We start from the raw sequence: 12465 nt of genomic DNA on the forward strand, positions 1-12465 counted from the left end.
ATCCTATCCTATGCGTTATCCTAACCTCACAATATATAATAAAGAGATGTTATTTAGAAGTTGATTATCATAATATACAGAAGCGTTTTACGTAAAACCGCCTTTTTGATAAATGGCCGTGGATGGCGGGGATTACCTTTACTACTACTTTTATTATTTATATTTCTTGATTAACACTTTGTTTCAAAAAAAAAAGAAAAGAAAAATATTATAATAAAATAATAATACCCATCCAAGAAGCCTTTCCTTAACTAATGCTTTTACCCTCATAACAACACTAACAATGTTGAAAGCGAAAAGTAATTTTCTTTGGACGCCTATCATATTTGCGCTTTATTGGCATAACAAGCGGTCGGGGGAGAAGGGTACGTATATACTATGTATACATTGTACAGCGTTTATCACACCAGTAAAACCATTTGTTTTAATAACGGTCTGTGATTATTTTTACATCGCAATTTAATAACCAGTTTCTTTTTTTCTTGAGAGAGGGTGGGAGTAAGTTAATGTGTACGTTTAATGCACTATTCTTGATAAAAATGCTTTCAATCTCCATTAAACTTTTCTCAAATACTATCACTTCTATATAACAGTGTCATTAAATTTTGTGTGCATTATAACACTACTTAAAAATAATTAAATTGCACTAAATTATTAGTAATTTTGTACAGATTTGAGTGACTTAAAGTTATTTACACGTTATTAATAACATTTCATATAAGTGATATAGGTACCTATAATGTTACACAAATCCCTAATTATCAAATATGCGTGACCTTATAGTATAATTCTAGTCAATTTAAAACGCATATGAAAATGCGATTTCGTACTATCTTATACTTTATACTTATAGTTTCACTTGTTATTATCAAACACATTATATGTTATATATATATTTTTTTAACTTTTTAACTTTAAGAATAAAATTGTTTGAATTAAATCTAAATCTAAAATAAAATACCTAACTACCTACTATAAACTAACAAATAACTAATCTATAGGACAAAACGCGTAGTTATTTCGTGTTAATTATGTTTAAAAAGTCTTCTATAAGCATTAACTACTCTTCAAATGTAAAATATAGTTATTAGAACTCGATAAATTATTAAATACGTAATTAATTTGATAATTAAACTACATTTTGAAGACTTAATATTGAGTATTATAATATGAAGAACTAATTGTTTTATTGAATAGATGAATATATAATAAGTGTATAATAATTACGTTGTTATATGATCGTAACACAAAATACCTACCCACAAACATATTAAATTAAATACCAATACAACTTAATGTAACTTGACTCATTAATTTTCTACTCTAAATTAATTCTCCAGCTATTTAATTATTTACTTAACTCATACTTCTTATATTCTACAAAAAAAATCAAATAACATGAGTTTATTACAAATTAATTTTTTTTGTATCGAATTTTTCGAAAGATTTTCTCTTTTGAATTTTTTGAAAGAGAAAATGGTTTAATATAAGCGTAAGTATTATACAACTTAACTCTTAATTTTTGTACTTTAAAATGAAAATAAAACATTTTCAAAAATGATTTATGGTTTATTCTTTATATGAACATTTTTCTACTATTATAACTAATCATATTTAAGATTGTTTATAAGTTATAATTATAAAATATAGCTCAATAAATAACTAATAATAATAATGTATATAAACTAAATTGATAATGTAACATAGTACAATATAAGTATTTATAAACAGTTTATATGATTTGATTGCCCTTCTCTTTAAGAAAAGCTGTAGTGTGAAGGAAAATTATATATAATATATAATATTATATTTATATAATAAAATTATTATATAGGTGTATGATGCATCAGTATTCACTTTTCAAGTATAATTTCATAATTTTTGTAATATTGAGTATTGAGATTTGAGATTTCAAAAGCTATATCACTTATACGTTTCAAACTACATGTACAATGATAAGTATTACTTATTACTTATTAGTTTTACTTTCTGATAAGCGATATTTAATTAAAATAAACTCACAAAAATAACATAAAATATTTTTCTCTATTATATTCGCTTAGATGTATTTCAGTTGAGTATCTTGTACATTTACCGATTTCATAAAATAACATACGAAAGTACCCAAATGTTAATGGCTAAATTATTTCAGTTCTTCTGCTCAAATATATCCAAAGTATTAAGGGAGCATTCGTCTATGTGAAAAGGGTGGTTAAAAATACTTAAGCGAAGAAATTCTCCCTCGTCATTGACCCTGCTTCTGGATAATAAAAGTCATTTGGCTGAAATTCCAAAGGGAAACAAACTGGAGTGGAGTTAATGCGACAAAGAACACTACTGTAAAGATGCGTTTTAATTTCCGCCTTGAGTATTTTTCGAAAAATTCAATTCTACGAGCAAGCTATTTGTCATCCACCCAACGGCTATGGTCTATTAGTCAAATGTTATTTTACAGCGAACAAATGATGAACTTCATTGGCTCCCGTTCGCCATTAATATTAATTTATACAATATGCCATTAATTTTAAGATACTGAGATGGAGAGAAAAATATGCTTCGTTAAGAACAGCACCAGTTGGACCAGAATAATTTTTATTGGGAAACGTCAAAATTATTTATAATAAATGAGCAAAAAAATAATAATAATCATTAACAAAGAAATTAACAAAATATTATATCTATACATTCAATAAAACAAAAGTAAGAAATATCTACAAAATACTCAATTCACTTTTACGAATAGAAATATATATCCGTACATTGAAATTGAATTAGTGTAGGTACTATAAACATTCATAACTAATTAAAAGTAAATTAATAAAATATGTATTTATCAATACTGACAATACTTCTATAATATTATACAGGTATGTTATGTTTATAAACAATAAAATATGGGTAAAAATTATAATTATTAATAGATATTACATTCTGATTTATAATTTATGTTATAATCAATATAATCGATAAGCTGTTAAACTCAAGACATCCGATGGCGCACCGTTTTACAATCTAGCTGAATCAAAACGAAAAATCGGCGTTTAAAACCACGTCTACCGCAAGATCTTAGAAGACAAAGATCAACCATAATTTACCATCACAAATACTAACTTTAAAATGTATACACCTATCGCAATATCTTAAACTAACTATAATTAGTAATATTCTAAAAGATTGGAAAGAATCTTGTAATTTTTAATTTGTAAACTGACTTGTAATAGCATGTAATATACTGAGAAACTTTAATCTTAATAAATAAAAAAAAAATTGTAAGCTAGTTTTGGCTGTAATTTTATTTTTTCACTTATAAATAAGGTGAATTTGTTTGAATCGTTTTTATTGAGTGTGTCATCACAATGATAAAGATAAGAATACGATTTGAATTTTCATGGGGGACTGCGGTTACATTTTCTATTTTTACCCTCATCTTCTTTCCACCTATAAACCCGAATAATGGTTATATCTATAAACTATAGAGTATCTAGACGTTTTTGTTACTAAACATCAACAGAACATCAATATTGAATTCTTTTGAAATCCTCAGTATCACAATCCTCTCTCCCTCTCTTTTTTTTTATCAAATTTAAAATGTTATTAAATTTAAATATTTTATAAAAATATAAAAATATATTTTTATTACTTACATAGTTACATACTTATTATGAATAAGTAATGGAAATAGTTATTTCTTATCTACTATATACCTACTATAATATGATATACCGTATATTATAGTGTTTGATTATATTGCACGTATATTAAATTATTAAACACTGTTTAAAAAATGCACAAAGGTGAAATTTTTTTTGTGTGTTTTTGTCGTGCAAAAAGATGAGAAATCACTCGCCATAGTGTTGTTTGCTTTCGGTAAATTTATCTCAAGGGAATACTACAACAGGGTCTAATGCAATTCATTTATTCCTCTTCTTCCTTATTTTTCCCTATCGCTTGCATTGAAGTTTAAGGGCAAGTTTCTCGTTAGGATGTTTTCATATACAACAGAATCGTTTTATTTTTATCGCAAACGGCTCATCTCTACCCCAAGAACCTTTTCTTATTTTTTCCCCTAACGAATTTGGTTTCGAATTAAGTTTATTCAAGTTGAACGCTCCTTAAAGCGTTTTTAATAAGAATCACCTGAAGAATGAAGCAAATTACAAAAAAAAAACAAGACTGGGATTATCCCCATAGAAAAGGAAAATACATATTATGTGTTCTTCAAAAAGTAAGAACATGATGTTTTGTGTTAAAGCTTATAATGAATTCCAAGAAAACTAATTTCTTATGAACTATATTGTTAATGCAAAGTTAGCTTTTAAATAATCAAATTAAATGATATGTAATTTGTCTTACATAACATGATATATCATATTAAATAATGAGAAAATATTCTAATTTAATAGCTAACACAAAGTTATTAATTTTAAATATTTTATAAACAGTTATTTAAAATTACATAATTTAGAAATTATTTTTGAAAATTTGATATTTAATCATTTCTTAAAAAATAATTGATATTAAATAAATAGTTCATCAGCTATATAGGTACGGAAAGAACGCTTTCAAAACCTCAGTTAACAATAATGAATTGTTTATAACAAATGTAATATTTATTAAAATAAAGGATCATTAAAAAGATAGAGAGATATTAATACACTGGCTGGGGCAACCTAACACTTGTAGCTTATTAGCATTTTTTCGTTTTAAAATTGCACCTATAATATTTTTAAAATAACAAATATATCACATTCAATTATACTTCATCACCGCCCTTATTAAAATAAGTGTTCAAAATTCAATTATTATTTATATTTTTAGACCGTGAATTTTTATTTTTCATTAAATCATAAGAGAAAAATTAAATTGTTCGCTGTCAAGTTGTATTAAAACTATAGTTGTTATTCACTAGACACGTTTGCAAATTAAATGGCAAAGTGGACGTATTCGAACGTCAAAAATCTTTCTGTAACGAACATTTTCAAATTAATATCTAATTCATTCCATCCCGTTAAATTTCATCCTGGTGTAGTTTGGAAAATTATCGCCGTTTCCAATGTCTAATTGTAATTTTGGTTCTTATAAACATAAAGTACACCAACCAATGTACTATTATCAAAAACTCTACTACAGTTGGATTAAGTAGACTAAAAAACAAAACTATCTCAATCTAGATTGCTATATTAAATTATACAGATAATTACCTATAATGTATTTTTTTATTATCGGCAATGCAAATTAGATGATTAATTATTTTATAATCTATTATTAATATTTGTTTGTTAATGGTGTACTTATGCATAAACAATTATTGAAAACTTGCGCGTTATATATATATTACCTATTAAATGTATTTCATAATAAATTTATCGTTAAATTTGATCGTAGTTTAGATGTTATAGTAGCCTAGAGTAATTATTATTATACTTGATTTCCAAACTATATAAACAATATTCGAAAATTAAAAACTAAAAATGGTGATTATTTTATTATCAGATATTAGGCCATTTTCGTATATAGAAGTTTTTAAACATTAATGCTAATAACTATTTAAGTAAAATAGTCGTAAGTTTATGATTATATATTTTATAAATGCATATAATTACATAAACTCTACCTTTATTTACTGCAAATGTTGATTAAATATTTAAATATAATCATATGATCCAATTAACTCAAATCTCAAGTAGATACAGACTCAAAATGATGATTCATTTTCACACTACGATATGTAAGTATTTTAAGAAATGGTTTGAAAGGGTTGCTGAACTTACACACAGATGGTAGTTATATTTAATACAATGTTAATTGTAATGTAATCAAGTATTATTGATACAATATAAAAGTTTTTAAAGTATTTAAAATTTAGATTTTTTGGTGTTGAAATTATTTTAAAATGTTTAATTTGCATTGGAGCAATAAAAACTTTCGAGACGATTATCCCCTTAAATTGAGAATATCAATTGATACTGTCTTTAATGAAAACTATACAACATAAAAGCATTTTTTTCCTGCCTTTAAAAAATAACTTTGTTTATTGCGCTTTGGTAAAGTTTGACAGCTTAAAAGGTTTTTAAATCAAAAGTTGTAGAATTTTTTCCGCGTCAATTTTCCCGGCCCTTTTTTCCTTTCACATTGACACACGTAATCCAATTACTTCCATTTTCAGTTACCCGCTTTCCAAATAATTATAATATAATTCAAACTTCATAATATGAAGTATTACCTATACCACATATGACCTCAAGCTGTTCAAAGGAGTAATGTTTATATTAACCAAAGTATTGTTTTTAGTCTATAATTTTATAACGAGTATATGTAAAACCACAAATTACATTTTATGTTATTTATAATAAATTTCGGTATTGAAAAAAATACACAATAAGTTAACTATTTCAGATTAGATGCAGAAATCAAAACAAAAACTCTTCAAATAGTTTTAAAAAATGTTTTGTACCAAATACCAATTAAAATGTTTGATTTTCTTCGTATAAAAAAAATGATAAATTACCTTCCACTATGATCATTCCCTATCATAAAATTCAAATATTCTAAATATTAATATCTAATAGTTATGAATATTTAATATACAAGTCCAAGATGTTATGCATTGTAATTGGATTATAAAATTATAAGTAATAACGATAATATTCAAAAAAATAAACAAACTTTAATCCAAATTCTAAACATCTAACTTACTTTCTTTTTTTTTGGGGGGGGGGGGGGTGGTTAGAGGCCCCCAATTTTTGTATAGATTGATTGTCTTATTTGGTGAATAAACGATACAGGGACGGGTGGAAGTATTGTGCTGAACAGTTCCCACCCGTTCCTGGTTTTTTGAGCAGGAAAAAAAAATGACATCTAACTTAATTTTAGATTTATTCGACCAAATAATTTTTTTTTGTTTTTTTTTTCAGTATAGGCGTTAAAATAATTTAAAATTTTATTTAGACTTTCTATTTAATTAAAACTACAACTTTAAAAATAATAATAATTTTTCTTATTAAAAAATGAGTTTTTACCTACATGCAATAGGTACTTAATGAAATAATTTGTACATAACCATTAATCGATTTATAATAGATCAGCATATTAAAAATATACTTAGTTCTCATTTTATTGTAACTATCATATCATATCAGTAATTACTAATTGATATTTACAATTAATGGTTACAACTATCAACGTATGAGTAATTAATTACAGACTTTTAATAAAATTAATGACTAATTAGAATTTAAAAATTTTCAAAAACATCATGATTAACACATTATATAATATAATATATTTACGGACCAATAATATAACGATGTGCCCAACACACAAATCCAAAAATATATAAAATCAATCAGTACAGATAACACATACATAAAACAACACCGCTGTCATTATTATATGTGTAGTACTACTACTTATTATATAAGTATGTATAATATAATAAAAATATCAATATATAACTAAAAAATTGTTATCTACTGGTTGACGCTTGACTTAATAATAATTATAATATGTAGTATAATACAACACTTTAAATTCGTTTCACGCATTTCCGTGGTAAATAATGGTATATAATCATGTGGTACATAGAAAAAACATTTTAAAACGTTTAATATTAATTAATAATTAAAATTAAATAGTAAATTCACGAAAATTGCAGTGTTTTAGTAAGCTAAGCGCTTTTAATTCCCGATGAATTTTTACTTAAAATAATGAAGAATTATAATACAGCTTTGTTTTTTCTTTTAATTATAATTATTTTTACATGTTTTTATTCGTCTAAATAAAGTATAAACTGTGAAAATAAACCACAATATAATTCGGAAATGTTAATGTTTTCATATCAATTCATTTTGGAATTATTTCAAATTTATATTTATATTAATACTAATGTATTGTTACAAATATATATTTTTCTTTTTATTATTATTATTATTTATTTTATGTTCTGTACATTTCGTTGTTTTTTTAACAAATAAAATCAATATAATATACCTGCTTCATGCATAATTTTTAGAGTCTAAACATGAAAAGCGTAAATGACACACATGCCCTTGAAAATTATAATATTATTTGTAGTAATTTTAATAAAATTTCGAGAAAGAAAAAAGTTTAGTGCGTAGCAGACGAGATCGTATTATAATAATGGTAATAGTACAAACACAGCTGTGCATATATCAATCATATTCCACCCTATCCTGACCAATGACAACATTAACTCTGGAGTACGATAAAGACGTTCGTGCATACGATATGCATGCATGTCATCAATCATGCGATGTTGATAAATATTTATGATGTGTCTATGTTTTCACTCACACACAAATGGCAACCGTTTGTGCAAACGCCGATTCTAGTCTCGAGAGAACGAATGAGGATAATGTGTATAAAAAATATTTTATTGTTATTGTTCGTCCAATGTATTTTTTTCCATTTATACGTATTTATTATTTATATAATATTATATCAATATATGTACGTCTATTACGTACGTTTTTCTACTACTGCAGTAACGACAAAAGAGGAAATATTACTCAAAGAATAATAATAACATTATACATACCTATGTATAATATGATATTTTATTATTTGCATGCTTATTCAATTTGTTTTTCTACAACAGTACCTACCCATTCTGGCATTGGCCAATGAGAAAAAAATACTCAAATGAGTAGTGCCCGATGGGGTGCTATTTGTTTAAACGAAATGCAATACTCGGGACTGTATTAGATCCAATCATTATTCATTATACGAATCCCGAGAACGAATTTTCCAACCCATTATGAATTATATTATAAGACTCTGAGCTTATACTACTGTGGATTACTAACTTTTTAACATTCATCGGCTTATCGTGTGTAGAAGTAGAAAATGCATTATAATCTTCTTGGTATTTATACCATCTCAATACAGAAAAAAAAATTTTTTTCTATTATCGTTATTATATTATCAGTTGATCGTAACCTTATATGTTTTATGTTCACAATTTGTTCAATATTATAGATTGTTAGATCAATGTGAGTAAAATATATTTACATATTTTTATTAATCATATTAAAGTATGGCCATTACTGGTAAAAATTATGTATCACTCAAAATGTTTTAATACTACCTACCTATCTTTGATCTTCGAAAGTTTGAGGTTAAATACATCATTAATCAAAACTACAATCTTAAGAACGATAATGTCAATTAAACCATTTTATTTGTCACATGAGTTATGACAATTAATTATAAATCATCCTCTTACGTAAATTCTTTGTATGTATTTAACTAATAATATTTCTTATTGATTTGTTTACAATACTACTTAAATAATTAACAAGTTACATGACTATCGACTGTTCCATTGTATTTACATATTAAAATCAATCTTTCTCAGCTCAAATAAACATTTAAATTAAACAAAATAATAATGACAATAAATAAAGGATTAAGAATATTAAATGCATATTATTATATTTTTGGATCGCTTGAAAATGTAGATTTTTAAATTTAATTGAACTAGAGTTGTCAGATAATTGTATGATGTAAAACGTATATTGCATAAATCTTCATAATATGGTAAACTTTCCAAAAATAAAGCTTAGTATAGGCACATTTTTAGGTATCTATTTGCTTTAATTTGTACACTAATATATATATAATACAAAAAACCGTGCAATCATCAAAAATTATGATTTGTACACTAAATATATTTATCAACTTAACATTTATTTGTTACTTCTATTATTGAGAATTTCTTGAGTATTCATTTAATAATATAATATATTACAATTTGTAAAATGTTAATATTATCTTACATCAAAATATAATAAACATATTTAGTTTTTATAACGCGTTTGTAAATATATGTTAAAATTAAAAAATTTAAAGTTATATTTTTCATCGGTTTAAGCTTTCCCAACCACAAAAAACTATCATTATCTTATATTTTTATTTATTACCTATGCGTTATAATATGATATATAAATATGTTATAAAAATATAATTTACATATAAAATATTTGCCTGTAAAAATATATTTTAATGAGAGTTTACTAATTAATCTACCAGCACGTAAATCTTAACTCACCGTGAAGCGCTTTCAGATATGCCTTGCCCGCATTAATCATCTGCCGAGCACCTGGATTGAACTTTTCCAATATATTCTGAAATCATAAAATTGTTTGTTAAATACTTAAATACATAAAATTTATTTATATTTTGAAGGAATTTGTATAAGTGTCTAATTAAACATATTTTCAATGAATCAACAGCACAGTCGTTTATTTGATTTTAAAATGTAAGAATCAGATTAGTAACACCTATTACAATTTCCAATTTAATAAATACTTCATATATAATAAATAAAATTACATTACAATCAAATAGTTCTCAAACCCGTATGAATATGTGGCATCCAATCATTGTATTTTTACAAATATTTCAAACAAAACATTTCAACTAATCGTCTCGTATATTATGCCACGAACTAAATTATCCATTCCAATCTCCATGTCCAAATAGTAAAAAACATAACCGTATGTCTATATCACCTCTATCACACCTCATTTTCAAACCACAAAATTCACCTGTATGTATCGCAACTGCAATATCTATGATTGAAAATCCTATGGTCATCTCAAAATAGCATTATGTCACGACTTATATAGTAAAATTTCACATATAAAAATGTCACTAATGATGAACTCCTTTTTCAAGACTATATTATGTCAAAATGATTATCATCCAAAAAGTTTTGCTTATTTAATAAAAATAAAATGTATAAATCGTACTTATATTACAATAAAAAACTAAATAATAGACATAGATTATTATAATATACAAAATATACTGTATCAATAATTGTATTAATAATTATACATGAATAAAGATTCTGGTTGGATACAAAAAATTATTTTATTTTTTAGACTGAGTCCATTAGAGCGGCGTTTTTATTTTCAACTTCGAGGTAAGAAATCATTATTTAAATTTTGTTTCTGAAAAGAACTTGCCAGCTTACTAAAACATGCATTTAATGCTTTCAAAAATGTTGTCAAATAATAAAACAAGTTGATAATGTAAAAATACCAATAGATTTACTGCTTCTTTTAGAATTTTTAAGTAGGTACCTAATAAATATAAATTACTGTAAATACCTGAGTTATTGGTTTAAACTTTAATCAGAAATACTCCATCAGTATAAAAATATATTTCTTTAATATAATTACGTAATGATAATATCAGTACAATATATATATATATATATAACATTACACACTAACAATTTATCAGAAATCATCAACATTGATGACCTTGACATTGTTTGATTATTTAAACACGACATAAAAAAAAACTTGTTTATAACTTTACATACTAATATTTTTAATTTAATTATCCTGTTTAGCATTTCCTAATGAATACAAAACAATTAACTAAATTCATTTTGGTAATAATATACCGACAGTTTTTAAATTTTAACTAAAAATAAAATAATGATAATTAAAATAGGCCGCATGTAACAAACCTACTACAGGACACTTAATTTTGAATATAAAAAAATGTATCCAAAGAAAAACATTTTATCAATAGTTGTTGATAATAATACAAATGACTCAATATTAAATTTTTATTATTTTAATATATCTTACATTTTCACTCAGATTAGATGAAAATATTCCAACTATATATAATAGAACTAGTACCTTATAGATATTAAAATGTCTTATGTTCAGACATAAAAAACATTATAAGTATAAATATATGGTATTTTAATTAATATTCAAAAGGATCAAAAAAATGTTGGAGTGAAGATAAGATAAGGTTAGGATAGATTACTATAATATTTTACTTTGTTAAAAAATTGCACACTAAATATTTACACTACCTAGTTATTTAATTATTACCTTTGAATTAGTTGTTATTATTCTTGTTCTATTATTTACTTGATTTAATATCTATTAAAAATTAATCATAATATACTTGAACAAAAATTCAAATGTTTGATGTCAAACCAAACGAAATTTCAATAATAATTCGTACTTATCTTCAAAGTACAAACATAATATTAAGTACCCCAATAAAAGTAAATAGTTTTTCAAAATATAACGTTAGGCCGTATCATAACTCTAAAAATTACAGATATCTTTTCTTCTTGATAAATTTATTTTGAAAATGTTCACCAAAGCGGTATAAAATTTAAGTGTAATAATAAATCAAACATTTTTCCATATATGGCCGCTCGTTGATTAAATAATTTGCTATTTCACTTAACGGACAAAAAAAAAAAGGAAACGTGCTCGCGTATTCCTGGCACGATTTCAGAATAATAGTAAAAAAAAAAAAGCCGTTTAGAAATACCTCTCACCAGCCCATTTGATTTTTGCCTTTCCCTCGTCTCCATACTCGCGCGCGCGTTCTACCACCCGAGCGAATTCCCTACGACTCGACGCATGTCGTTTGTTTTCCCGAAGCGACAAGGGTAGTATT

General features: G+C 24.9%; 1 protein-coding gene across 1 annotated transcript in view; it reads right to left on the reverse strand.

Moving 5' to 3' along the window:
- The window catches only part of IRSp53 (Insulin receptor substrate 53 kDa), a 111487-nt gene that overhangs the window by 73211 nt on the left and 25811 nt on the right, over positions 1-12465 (reverse strand). Inside the window, exon 2 of the mRNA XM_089219293.1 lies at positions 10070-10145. Within this exon, the coding sequence (XP_089075419.1) occupies positions 10070-10145 (76 nt within the window). The remainder of the gene's footprint in view (positions 1-10069; positions 10146-12465) is intronic.

Source organism: Diuraphis noxia, unplaced genomic scaffold (genome assembly GCF_037042655.1).
Source record: "Diuraphis noxia isolate RWA-SAM2 unplaced genomic scaffold, SU_Dnox_SAM2 contig0002, whole genome shotgun sequence".
In the NCBI taxonomy this organism is placed as follows: domain Eukaryota; kingdom Metazoa; phylum Arthropoda; class Insecta; order Hemiptera; family Aphididae; genus Diuraphis; species Diuraphis noxia.